The 13,917-nt window shown below is 44.7% G+C and overlaps 1 protein-coding gene across 11 annotated transcripts in view; it reads right to left on the reverse strand.

Moving 5' to 3' along the window:
• The window catches only part of HLCS (holocarboxylase synthetase), a 241,658-nt gene that overhangs the window by 15,186 nt on the left and 212,555 nt on the right, over positions 1–13,917 (reverse strand). For all 11 annotated transcript variants that reach the window (XM_024239463.3, XM_054542491.2, XM_024239465.3 and 8 more), the window contains one exon: positions 896–963. In XM_024239463.3, coding sequence (XP_024095231.3) covers positions 896–963 — 68 coding nt within the window. The remainder of the gene's footprint in view (positions 1–895; positions 964–13,917) is intronic.

Here is a 13,917-nt window from a genome sequence, read left to right on the forward strand (position 1 = left end):
TGTGCCTGGCCTACTTTTCTTAAAATTGAAGTTAGAAAAATAGAAGAATCCAAATGAGAGGTAGAGTTCATCAAAGTTCTTCTTGAATGCCTTTTTGAAAAAAAAAAAAATCCACATATTGAGATCCATAGCTTTTGACAAAAACATTTTTTTTCCATTTGAATTATGTTTGAAAGACATGTTCAGGAGAAAGAAGTGGAGAACAGCAGATTTCTTATTTCTTTAGTTCTTAACGAAAAAGTCGTAAGAGGCTGTGAGACTGAGAAACACATGTGGGTGAGCCTGGCACTGGCTGGGGCAGGGAGGGGCCGAGCTCCATGGAGCAGCCCCTGTACAGGGTCAGACCCCAGATGGGTCTGGGAGGATGTGGGCTCTTGCCTCCGGGATCTGCAGGTGGTGGAGCCCTGGGCAGCGCTCTGCTTCTCTGTGGTCACTGTGTGAATGGGCACTGATGCAGAGCCCACCACGTACATGCAAGCCCAGGGCCAGCTGGGGTGAGTACTGGCATGCAAAAGGCCTCCCATGTGACGCTCAGTACAGACACAGAAGGCTCCTTATGGAGAACCTTCAGGAAAATAAATGTCTCTAGAGCACAGTGATGATCCCCATATTGCAAAGCCCAGAATTCATGTAGGTCACATTTACCATCACAGGCAAATGTCCAGTGATTCATAAGCATTATGATTTGACAGAATGCTGTAGTTCTACTAAGGGTGAACCTTCTGATCACTGCTTCCCTTTTCCTCTTCCTCCATTCCAGGCGGTTATGAAAACAGAAACTACTAACTTGAGTCCCCCAGATGATCAGCACACACATTCAATGGGCTCCTGGGCCACAAGAGTTGCAGAGTTTAGAAAACAGAAGTAACAGCAATGATCACAAAAGATGACTGACCTTTGCCCTCGGTCTGCCGGGCCGCGATCGCTATTAAGCCCATTTCCTGCGGTGTCTGAAACATCAGCCTGCAGAAGAGGGGGAAAGACTGGTTAGGCCAGACATGGTCACACACGCGGCACCAACGGCTCACACAGGAGGGACAGGGTTTGCATGCATCTGAGGGTGTGTGGCCACGGAAGGGCCAACTTTGGTTCCACTGGCCTTCAGGAATGTGGAGCCAGGAGGGATATCACCCTCCTTTCTAACCTGGGTCGTGAGAATGAAAGAGATGAAGAAAGCACCTTTTAACATCAAAAAAGAGCATGGGAGGGGGCGTGTGTACCTGCCTGAGCCGTTACTCCATTTATTTAAGACTTGGTTAGATTCTATTTCATCAGAATATCCTGCCAAGTTCTTTCTCCCCCCACCCCCAATGTATGTACCTTCTTCAAGTGACAACTAGCAATTCCTGACATTTGTTCCTACTTAGGGTGCATTTCTGTTCGAACACTAGAACACAATCATAACAGAAGTTTCTGATTATTCAGAAAACCAATATGGTGGCAATAAAGCCGTTTAAAAGACACACTATCCCCTGAGAACTAATTATGATTTAACTATGGTAAATAAATCCACACCTTCTGAGGACGCAGGAGAACTCTGCATCGTTTTCAGCTTCAGTCCTGCTTTTAAAATGGTTTCATTGAAAAGAATACAAACTTTCCTTTGGGGGATAGGTAGAAAAGTGCATTACATCCCCACCAGATGAGTCGATATTAACTTTTTTTCAAAAAAAGGAAAGAAAAAAAAATCACACAAAAACCCCCACTCTGAGAACTTCCTGCAAGCTGCGCTCTCCCTATTTTAACCCCGTGGTAGGACAGTTCCTCTCTACATGCCTGGGAATTGCCGATCAGGTGCTGCGCAGGCGCAGTTTGAGGTAGGCTTCATCAACAGAGCAAAGATCAGGTTTGGCCACTTTGTCAGTGCAGATGAGAGGGCCTCTTTGATTTTTTTCTTTTCTTTTCTTTTTTGGAAGGAGGGGAGCGGCCAGGACAGGGATGCGGAAGGGATGGCATTTTGTAATAACATAAAGTTTCTAATAATAAGTCTCCAGGCTTCCACAGTGGCCCTGCTGAGGACAAAGGAGTGCTAAAGAAAGACCACGCTCTGAGAAGCTTATCCATCCTCCCCTCCCAGCTACAGAAACTGGGTGGAACTTTACAAATGGCTGGAACTTGGTAAGAGAAGAAAAATACTTAAAAGCAGAGAGAAACAACACAGTGTCTGCTGCGCACCAATGGCTCACAGAGCTCCATGTGACGGCGCATGCAGACCTCAGTTAGGACAGGAGGAGCCCAGAAGACCCTTCACGTGTTAAGAAGACCTCAGGACACACAGGGCAGGGGCTCAGCTGGTGAGATAGCTGTCTTCCCGCACGGCTGCTGGAACAGGCACAGGACGCGCTCGCCGCCCATGTGCCAGGCCCACTCCATCTCACATGAAATACAGCTCAGAAGTATTTCTCTTGGACACCATGAATAACTCATTGAGATCGAGTGTGCTGTACGCCACTGGGTCCAAGAAGAAAGCGTCCTTTTCTTGTGTTGGACCAGCAGAAAATCTAAGAAGGAGTCTTTGTCTGTGCAGGGAGTTAACATTGTCTTTCAGGGACCTCTGTTTTCTAGAGGGTCCAGCAACCTTCCACCTGGCTTCCTAAGGCCCAGGGCTCTCGAGGTGGTGGGGCAGGGGTCGAGGGGATGATTTAGCATGTTGTGAGCAGATCGCAAAGGCAATCTAGGATGTTCTGTAAATAAACATGTAGACGGTAGACAGTCATGGGCTATAGCCAGGGACAGTGATGGGAGGGGCAGGAAAAAGCTTGGTTCAGAAACCAAACACAGACTTCTAGAACAAAGAGAAATGATTAAGGGAACATATGCACTAAACTGCTAGAGGTTTGGCAGCAGTTAGCAGGGCATATTAATGAGAAGAGGGAGTCTGTGCTGAAGGCCAAGAGGAAATTCTGCAAGGAGGGAGACAACCGGGGAAGGAGCTAATGCTCAGTTTGAGACAACTGGAGGCCGCCAGATTTATTTGTGCTATCTGAGATAACTCTGGGGCCAAACCGCACGGCTCACAGTCAACAAAGCAGCATTTATAAACCTTGTCAATTCTGCATTTCTGAAAATGAAGCTGCTTGAGTTTGCTTTAGCAGAAAGGAGAAACCATAAATGCAATTTCCATCCTTAGTGGATGATGTCCTTACAAAAAGAAAAAGGAAAAACAAAAAGGAGGGGGGTTCCATAATGATTACCTCCCTGCTTCTGTATATTTTCCTTCCTTGCTGGCAGAGGTTGTGGAATAACAGCTTTCTGTGAGTGGTAGCCGAGTGCATTCACTGTGGAACTAAAGCAGCACTCAAGAAAAGCGCACTGTTTTGTACTCTCGTGTTGAGTCTGAAACATTCGGAGCCCCCTAAGGGTCACTCTGCAAACAAGACAGCCTCCTGACCACTTTGGTTACTAAGGACAGCCCAGTAGCCACGGAGGCTCTGCCAATGGAACTGTCCTGATTGTCACATGGTCCTTTAAGATTAAGCTTTAATGATTGGGAATAACCTAAGACAGGCCAGCATGAATTAATGAAAAATCCGAATGAACAAAAATGTAAATTCAGACCAAGTCCATCCACTTCGGGGATCTGAACCTAAGAAAACAGTCCACATTCACTACAATATTATAAAGGTAAAAATATGGAAATAACCTCACTGTTATTAGGCAAATGGTTAAATACAATTCTGATAAATTAAGTCAATGGAATAATTTGTAATCAAATTATTATAGTTCTGAAGACTATATAGCAACATGGAAGAAAGGCTTGCACTGGTATGTCAAATTAAAAAGCAGCATACAAAACTATAGATGCTTTTTTTTTTTTTTTTGAGACATAGTCTCACTCTGTCACCCAGCCTAGAGTGCAGTGGCATGAATCTCAGCTCACTGCAACCTCCATCTCCCAGGTTTAAGCGATTATCCTGCCTCAGCCTCCCGAGTAGCTGGGATTACAGGCATGCACCACCATGCCTAATAAATTTTTGTATTTTTAATAGAGACAAGGTTTCATCATGTTGGCCAGGCTGGTCTTGAACTCCTGGCCTCAAGCGATCCTCCCACTTCAGCTTCCCAAAGTGCTAGGATTACAGGTGTAAGCCACCACGCCTGGCCAAAAACTACATATACTTTTATTCCAAGTATGTAAAATTCAAAAAGGCAGGAAGGAGATTAGACAAAATGTTAATGATGGCTATATTAAGATATTTTTCTTTTATTTTAAAACTTTAATATGATGGGTAACCTTTCTTTTTTTTTTTTTCTTTTGAGATGGGGTCTTACTCTGTCATCTCAGCTAGAGTGCGGTGACTCACTATAGCCTGGACCTCCAGGGCTCAAGGGATCCTCCCACCTCAACTTCCTGAATAGCTGGGACCACTCTGGGTTCATACCACCACACCTGGCTAATTTTTGTATTTTTTGGTAGAGACAGGGTTTTGCCATGTTGCCCAGGCTAGGTAACCTTTTGATTTAAAGTTTATTTTGAATTTTTTTTTGAAAAAAGCATATTTTTACATTTAGATATAATATTGTAATTGACTATTCATAAATACAGAACTTCTAAGTATAAGACCAAAAGGTCCACTTTAAAAAGAAATAAGACAATTGGCTGGGCGCGGTGGTTCACGCCTGTAATCCCAGCACTTTGAGAGGCCAAGACAGGCAGATCACAAGGTCAGGAGATCGAGACCATCCTGGCTAACACGGTGAAACCCCGTCTCTACTAAAAATACAAAAAAGTTAGCTGGGCGTGGTGGCAGGTGCCTGTAGTCCCAGCTACTCGGGAGGCTGAGGCAGGAGAATGGCGTGAACCTAGGAGGCGGAGGTTGCAATGAGCCAAGATTGCACCACTTCACTCCAGCCTGGGCGACAGAGAAAGACTCCATCTCAAATAAATAAATAAATAAAATAAAAAGAAACAAGACAATCAACTATAGTTATCTGCAGTACCCATTTCATTATAACTAGTGAGCAGGAGCTTATCTGATACTAACAAGTGAGCAGAAATTCTTAAAACCAGTCTGTTCAGACCCAATGACAGCCTTAAAAGTGGTTTACTTCCTGACCCGGGGACTGTATTTCTACAGAATTGAAGCCTGAGGAGGACTCAGACAGGGACACAAAATAATTCAGGGGCTCAACTGTTCACCATGGCATTATTGATGCAGTGTGAAAAATCAGAAATAATCCAAACAGCCCATTGTTGAAGAATTAAAAAACCCACAGCAGTCCCACATGAAAGCCCATCATTTGGCCATCAGTAATGTGGGCAGATGCCCACCGGACACTTTTAGGTGATTTAATCAGGATGCAAAATCCTACAGACAGCCTGAGTCCAATTATGTTTTGAAGTATGCTTTTAAAAATTATGGCCGGGCACGGTGGCTCACGCCTGTAATCCTAGCACTTTGGGAGGCCGAGACGGGTGGATCACTTGAGGTCAGGAGTTCAGGACCAGCTGGCCAACATAGTGAAACCCCATCTCTACTAAAATACAAAAAATTAGCTGGGTATGGTGGTGGGCGCTTGTAATCCCAGCTACGTGGGAGACTGAGGCAGGAGGATCACTTGAACCCAGGGGGCGGAGGCTGCAGTGAGCTGAGATCACACCACTGCACTCCAGCCTAGGCAACATAGAGACTCCAACTCAAAAAAAAAAAATTATTAGGAAATATACCAAAATATTAGCTGCAGTTATCTTGGGGAGTGAACATATTTGAAAAATATAGAAAAATACTAAGTAGAATACAAGTCATCTAGGTAAGTCCCACTTCTCATTAAAAGTGTATATTCTTTTAGGATTTCTCTCGTTTTAGAAAACACAGATAGATATATTTTATAAAGTATTTTTCTGATAATTAAAAATTTTTTATTTTGGAGCTCTTACAATGATGTAGATATATAATTATAGACATTCTTATTATATTGTTAAAAAGTTAAAAAGAAGGTTAAAAACAGTATCGTAGAATGATTCTCTTTATATACGATATGTATTTATAGAAAAATACAGGGGCCAGGCTCAGTGGCTCATGCTTGCAATCCCAGCACTTTGGGAGGCTGAGGTGGGTGGATCACTTGAGCCCAGCAGTTCACGACCAGCTTAGGCAACATGGCAAAACCCCATGTCCATCAAAAAATACAAAAATTTAGCCAGGCATGGTGGTATATGCCTGTAGTTCCAGCTACTTGGGAGGCTGAGGTGGGACGATCACTTGAGGCAGGGAGTTCAAGGCTGCAGTGAGCAAAGATCATGCCACTGCACTCCAGCCTGGGCAACAGAGCAAGACACTGTCTCAAAAAAAAAAAAAAAAAAAAAGACACATATTAACAGTGGTTATCTCAAGAAGGTGGAAGAGGCCGGGCGTGTTGGCTCACGCCTGTAATCCCAACACTTTGGGAGGCCGAGGCGGGCGGATCACGAGGTCAAGAGATCGAGACCATCCTGGCCAACACGGTGAAACCTGTCTCTACTAAAAATACAGAAATTAGCTGGGCATGCTGGCGCACACCTGTAGTCCCAGCTATTCGGGAGGCTGAGGCAGGAGAATGGCTTGAACCTGGGAGGCAGAGGTTGCAGTGAGCCAAGATTGTGCCACTGCACTCCAGCCAGTTGACAGAAGAAGACTCCATCTCAAAAAAAAAAGGTGGAAGTGTGGAAGTCGAATTATATGATGATTTAAATGTCTCCTTTATGTTGTTCTATATAATCTCTGGGTGGTAAGATTTCAAGTGGTTTTTATTTCTCTCTTATACTTTACTGAATTTTCCAATATTTTTATAATTGTAGTGCATTCATTTTATAAATCCTATTTAAAAAAGATTTAGTTAAGCCCAACCTGTAAGTAGATTAAGCTTGCAGCTGCCAGTTCACTAGTTGGGGGAGCAACCTCCTCTCCAGCACAGATTGGCAAAGAAAGGGCGGCCAAGTGCAGGCAGCTTTCCCAGGCTGCCATACCTGTCCTGCGCTCATTCCCTGCCGCACAGGCCAAGGCCTCGGAGGGCTGGCACTCTGCCGCTGGGGGCAGCTGGCACTCTGCCACTGGGGGCAGCTGGCCTCTGGAAGCTGGGCTGTACCTCAGACTGGCCTCCCTTTCTAAAAGATGTTGTAAAGTCTTTCTCTGGAAAACACACCCCAAACCCTCCTAAGTCTGAGGCATCGTGCCCTGCAGCAGTCTGGCATGGGGCGGGTGTGAGGCGACCTCGAAGTCTCCCTCGGGCCTGGGGGGCTTCCTCAGCTCATGATCCTGGCCTGACACCAGTCTATGCTTCTCTTTGCTATCTTCTTGACCCCCCAATTTTCTCAGCTCTGACCCGGTTCTTAGCTTTCAGAGAGATCTGTGCTTCTCTTTGCTATCTTCTTCACCCCCCAATTTTCTCAGCTCCGACCCGGTTCTTAGCTTTCAGAGAGATCTGTGCTTCTCTTTGCTATCTTCTTCACCCCCCAATTTTCTCAGCTCTGACCCGGTTCTTAGCTTTCAGAGAGATCTGTGCTTCTCTTTGCTATCTTCTTCACCCCCCAATTTTCTCAGCTCTGACCCGGTTCTTAGCTTTCAGAGAGATCTGTGCTTCTCTTTGCTATCTTCTTCACCCCCTAATTTTCTCAGCTCCGACCCAGTTCTTAGCTTTCAGAGAGATCTGTGCTTCTCTTTGCTATCTTCTTCACTCCCCAATTTTCTCAGCTCTGACCCGGTTCTTAGCTTTCAGAGAGACACACACTCTCATGAGTGAAAAAAGAAAGCCAATGGGAGGTGGGGAGGAAGAGGGAGAAGGGGGCCCCAGGCAGTCACACATTGAAGGTTCATGAGTTATTTTTCATTTAAAAAAGGCTGACTGGAAGATGAATTCCCACTGTTCATAACCCTGCTGCCCTCTGCTTAGTTCAAAGGAAGCAGTGCCGAACTTCATTTCAGAACTACTTTTAACACATATTACATTGTAAAAACCAACCATTACATCTGAGTAGCACTTTCTAAAAAGTTAAAAGCTAAAATATCAAGATACTTCATTTTTGTTAAAGTCACACTTTAACAATACGATTGATTTTTTTTAAGCTACTTCCTAGGCAGGAATGCACAATATCGTTTTTTGAAAGAAAATGAACAGTGGTTTCTGCTAAAAACGCCTCCACCGTAAAATGGAGCGAGGCCCATGAGACAGCTGTGCAACGCATGGGGACACAGTCAGGGGCAGAAGAGGCCCGACTTCTGACAGGTGACTTCTGAACTAGCGGCAGGGTCCACAGCATAAAGCTGAGGTTGCTGCCCCAGGACACTGCAGGGTCCTAGCCAGGGACCCCGGGGATATTATTCCTGGCAGCTACAGAAAGGTTCCCAAGGAACTTTAGAAACATCACAGCAGAGTGGAGACTCGGACAGGGAATGGGACAGATCTGGACTCGAATCCCAGTGTTGATATGAACATGGAGTAAGGGAATCCATCTCTCTCAGTCTCTCCAGTCACCTATAAAATGGAACATTTTGTGCAGTGTCAGTAAAAATGAAATATGACGGAATCTGCAAAGTGGTCCCTGTCATGTCGATCCTAGAACTTCTTGCTGCCAGAAGACAAGCAGCGCATCCCCTTACCTCCTCCTCTTGGGGATAAGGAGGGAAGTCGGGGAGAGGGAGGGAAGGAATGGAATGGTGGGGACAAATGTGTGTGTTTTAGAACTCCTCAAAAATTCTATAGGTGATGCCTCTCCTCTCTGTACCCATCCCTCATCACTTCTACCTACACACACACTAATGTGATCTCTATCTGGGCTAAAAACCTTGTAAGTGACACTAGCAATGGAGGATGCAGAATCTTCACTTCCAGTTCTAGGGTCTCTGAACCTACTCAGCAAAGCTACACATAGTTGGTTGAACTGGCTCTTTGGCTGACTTTGTTTAGGTGACTGCTTAGAAACACTGTTGGTCAGAGGTGTGCCCAGGCAGATAACAGAACAGTTTTATTGATATATTCTTCCATTCTATTCTGGATTTGACACTGCAGCCTGCCCTTTCCTCAATGCACCCCATTGGTATGCTTTAAATCATATCCCCTTTCCGCTCTTGGTGTAGAACAGGATGAATGTTTCAGTTGGAGGCAACACAGGAATCGGGACTGTTCAAAGAGCAGAGCCATCACAGTCCTCCCACTGGAGCTCCCCAGAAGCAGAGTGATGCCTGTGGGTCAGGCCCTCTGTTAGAGACACCTGCTTCCTTTCCATAGCTCCTGGCATACCTGCCCTTCTTACATTTTTGGCGAATCTTCCCCATGTCCAGCATAAAAGCGTCCACATTGCTGCTAAATAAATCATTTCATGGCTCCCAAGAAGGAGCCCAGTGGATTCAGCTTTCAGAATGAGGCTCCTTTTTGGTAAATCAAGCATTTACTGATGTTGGTCTGTATTATCCAATCAAAGTGAATACAAGCCACTGTTTCTTACCCTGACACTTCACCATAAATACTAGATGCCTGTGCATCCACTGCCTTCTATCTTAAACTGGTGCTATTACAGAATCTACAGATGAGCAAAGAAGCTTGCAGAGGGAGAAATATTCATGGTGCCCACAGCCACCTCTGTGGCTATACCTCAGCGGTAGCCCTGATGGCAGATCCCTGCCTCTGACGGCGAGCATTCACTGCACCACCACACACCAGTACTCAGACTATGTGTCCCCACTCTTCCGCCAGGAGTCTCCAGATCCTCCACACGATCCTCTCAACCCCCCTTTCAGGCTGGTCAGATCTCATAAATATGTCCATCTTCTACAACTGGATGTGCAGCGGCTCCTGGTGGAGAGTGTCCACAGCCTTGACCATAAGTCATCTGCCCCTAAAGAGGGTCTGCTACTGGGAAGTGCTGCGCTATTTCAGAGGATGGATGGACACCGACTCACGTGGACGACACAGTGAGCAGACGTCTGCGAACAATGTTTCTGCAGGCACCAGGTAGATGTTTCCACTGGTCACCTGGAATTCATGCCAATTTTTTGTGCTATGAGTGGCATTTTAGGTGCGTGATCTCAGCCAAGCCTTCCAAAGCTGAGAAGAAGTCTTTCCTCACAGACAAGAGGACACAGTCTCAGAAAGGCAAAACCACTGCTATAAAGCCACATAGCAAGCAAATCAGAAATTCAAATCACGTTCTGGTTGGTTGTAAGGTCTATAATACTTTTTTTCTTTTTAACCTTTTACTTCGAAATAATATCAGACTTAAAGAAAAGTTACAAGAAGAGTACAAAGCATTCCTACATGCCCTTCACACAGCACCCAGATTTCCTAAAAGTTCACTTTTTACCATATATGTTTTGTCCATCTGTCTATCCATCATTATTTTCTGAACCAGCTGAGAGTGAGCTGCAGCCCTAATGTCTCTGTATCCCTATATGCTTCTGTGTAGCTTCCTAAAACCCAGGGTTTATCTTACCTAATTATAGTACAATCATGGAAATCAAGAGCCTTGTTACAACACTATTTTACGCTTTTTTTTTTTTTTTTTTTTTTGAGATGGAGTTTCACTCTGTCACCCAGGTTAGAGTGCAGTGGCGCAATCTTGGCTCACTGCATCCTCCGCCTTCCAGGTTCAAGCAATTCTCCTGCCTCAGCCTCCTGAGTAGCTGGGATTACAGGTGTGCACCACCATGCCCGGCTAATTTTTGTATTTTTAGTAGAGATGGGGGTTTCACCACGTTGGTTGGGCTGGTCTCGAACTCCTGACCTCGTGATCCACCCATCTCAGCCCCCCAAAGTGCTGGGATTACAGGCGTGAGCCACTGCACCCAGCTGATACGGCACTATTATCTAATCCAGAGGTCAGCAGAATTTTTATATGGAAGGTCAGAGAGTAAATACTGTAGGCTCTGCAGCCGTATGGTTTGTGTGCTCAATTGCTCAAACCTGCCGTCCGAGGGCAAAGGCAGCCATCCCTGTGTCTCAACATTTACGGACATAAAAATTTGAATTTTACATAATGTTCATGTATCACAATATATTCCTTTCAACTAATAGGCTTTTTTATTTTTTTAGAGCAACTGTAGGTTTACAGAAAAATTGTGCAGAAAGAGTTCCCATATGTCCCCTTCCCCAACAGTTTCCTTATCATTCACATCTTGCTGTGGTGTGGCCATTTGTTACAATTTCTGAAGCAGTCTTGGTATAGGATTATTAACCACAGCTCACTGCTTCTGTTAGGGTTCGTGCTTTGTGCTGTACATTCTGTGGGTTTTGATAAATGCACCGCATCTCGTGGCCACCATGTCAGCCTCACACAGAACAGTTCCCCTGCCCTAAAAATCCCCCTGTGCTTCGCTTATTCATCCCTCATCCCTTCCCCTCCCCGAACCCTTTGGCAACCACCGGTATTTTTACTGTCTCTATAGTTTTGCCTTTCCCAAAGTGTCATATAAATTTTATTCTTTAAAATTTTTTCTGACCCTTTAAAATGTAAAAAACTTGCTTAGCTCTCATGTGGCACAAAAACTGGCAGCAGGACAGATTTGGCCCAAGGGCCAAACTTTGCCAATCCCAGATCTCATCTATAGAGTGTATTCAAATTGTGTCCATGGTCCTAGTAATAATGCTCTTTTTTTCTGGTCTAAGATCAAATCCAGGATCATCTGATGCATTGAGCTGTCACGGCTTCTTAGTCTCCTTTAATCTGGTTCAGTTTCTTAGTCTTCTTTTTGTTTTTCATGATCCAGACATTTTTGGAAGAGCAGGGGCAGTTATTTTGTCCTATGTCCCTCAATTTGGATAATCTGATACCCCCGTTATAAGACTCAGGTGTGCATTTCTAGCAGGAACACACGGAAGCGATATTGTGACCTCAGGGCCTGACATCAGCAGGTGGGCAGTGCTGTCTCCTAACATCGGGGATGTTAACTTTGACCCACAGGGTTATGTGGTTTGTGCTGGGTTTTCCCACTAAATTTCCTTTGTAATTAATAAGCACTTATGGGGAGATAAATCTATTTCTCATGAAATTTAATCTACTAGTTTTAGTATCCATGAATGATTCTTGCTTGAATCAATTATTATTTTTATTTTTTATTTTTTTGGAGACAGAGTCTCACTCTGTTGCCCAGGCTGGAGTGCAGTGGCACGATCTCGGCTCACTGCAAGCTCCACCTCCCGGGTTCACACCATTCTCTTGCCTCAGCCTCCCAAGTAGCTGGGACTACAGGCGCCCGCCACCACGCCTGGCTAATTTTTTTGTATTTTTAGTAGAGATGGGGTTTCACCGTGTTAGCCAGGATGGTCTTGATCTGCTGACCTCGTGATCCACCCACCTCTGCCTCCCAAAGTGCTGGGATTACAGGCATGAGCCACCACGCCCGGCTGCTTGAATCAATTATTATTATTATTTTTTGAGACAGAGTCTCACTCTGTCACCCAGGCTGGAATGCAGTGGTGCAGCTTCCACTCACTGCAACCCCTGCCTCCTGGGTTCAGGTGATTCTCCTGCCACAGCCTCCCGAGTAGCTGGGATTACAGGTGTGCACCACCATGCCCAGCTAATTTTTGTATTTTAGTACAGACAGGGTTTCTCCATGTTGGCCAGGCTGGTCTCTAACTCCTGACCTCAGGTGATCCGCCCGCCTTGGCTTCCCAAAGTGCTGAGATTACAGGTGTGAGCCACCGTGCCTGGCCTTGAATCAATTATTTACTTGATGGTTGCCAAACAGATTTTTCTGAGCCGTCATTTCTTCTATATTCACTGTGGGGTTCTACTGTAAGGAGTAACTTTTTCTTCTCCCCTCCACTTATTATTTATCTTTTAATTTATTTATATCAGAGTAGACTTATAGATTCTTATTATTTCAGTAGATTGTATGCCTTCCTATCATTATTTATTTTGATACTCAAATTGCCACATATCTGGCAAGTGAATGCTCCTTCAGTCTGGCTCCTGGGTCCTACTGGTGTGTCCCAGTCATCTTTCAGCATAAGAGGTCTCTACTTTCAGGCAAAAGAGGTTCTAGGCTCATCTTGAACTTTCTCAGCCCCTGCCCTGGAATCAGCTATTTCTCCAAGGAGCTCTGGTTCCTTTTGGTGAAAAATGGTCTTTTAAAAAAACTGGGGCTAAGAAAGAGATAGAAAATGTGTGCATGTGTGTCTAGGGTGTATATATGCATAATAATTGTCCCTTGGTATTCATGGAGGATTTGTTCCAGACTGCCTCCCAAGTCCCACAATGAGCTCTGTGCAACCTGAGTACACAAAAAATTGGCCCTCCATATACATGGGTTTCACATCCCATGAATAATCTGCTTTGGGTGAAAAAATTCCATGTGTAGTAGGCCCTTGCAGTTCATACCCCTGATGAATCAAAGGTCAACTGTATTTCCTTCTGTCTATCCATCCCTCCCTCCTTCCTTCCTTCCCTCCTTCCTTCTTTCTTCCTTCCTTCCTCTAGATTCTCATCTTCTTTATCTAATCTATCCATCCATCCATCCATCCATCCATCCATCCATGTAGCTTGAAAACCATAAGTTCATCATAAACTCCAATCCAATCCAATACCACAAGGTTCACTCTAGCCCCCCCTCTTCTATACTCATAAATTCTTTCTCCAGTAGTGGGAAATCTGGCTTGCATTATCTACACTATTTATTCATTTGCTCAACACCATAATACACAGGGGGAAGTGGTCTCGGCAGTGCTGACCCATATTACTGTGAAATCACACTTACTAACTAGAGTTCAATATTTGTTTACAGTTCTTTTTGCCCTTAGCCTGAGGGTATAGATTCAAATATTGTATTGCACATTTACTTGGATTTGTTCTTTTTTTCCCCCTTCACTTTAGTGTGGTTATTTTATTTGTCTGAAATCAGGTTAGGTTTGACTGTACTTCTATATTACATTTTACCCCCACACCCAAACCCCACCAATCCTTCTTTCTTTTTCCATTGTTTAACCTGGTTCAGAGTCGGAATT

This window comes from Pongo abelii, chromosome 22 (genome assembly GCF_028885655.2).
Source record: "Pongo abelii isolate AG06213 chromosome 22, NHGRI_mPonAbe1-v2.0_pri, whole genome shotgun sequence".
Classification (NCBI taxonomy): domain Eukaryota; kingdom Metazoa; phylum Chordata; class Mammalia; order Primates; family Hominidae; genus Pongo; species Pongo abelii.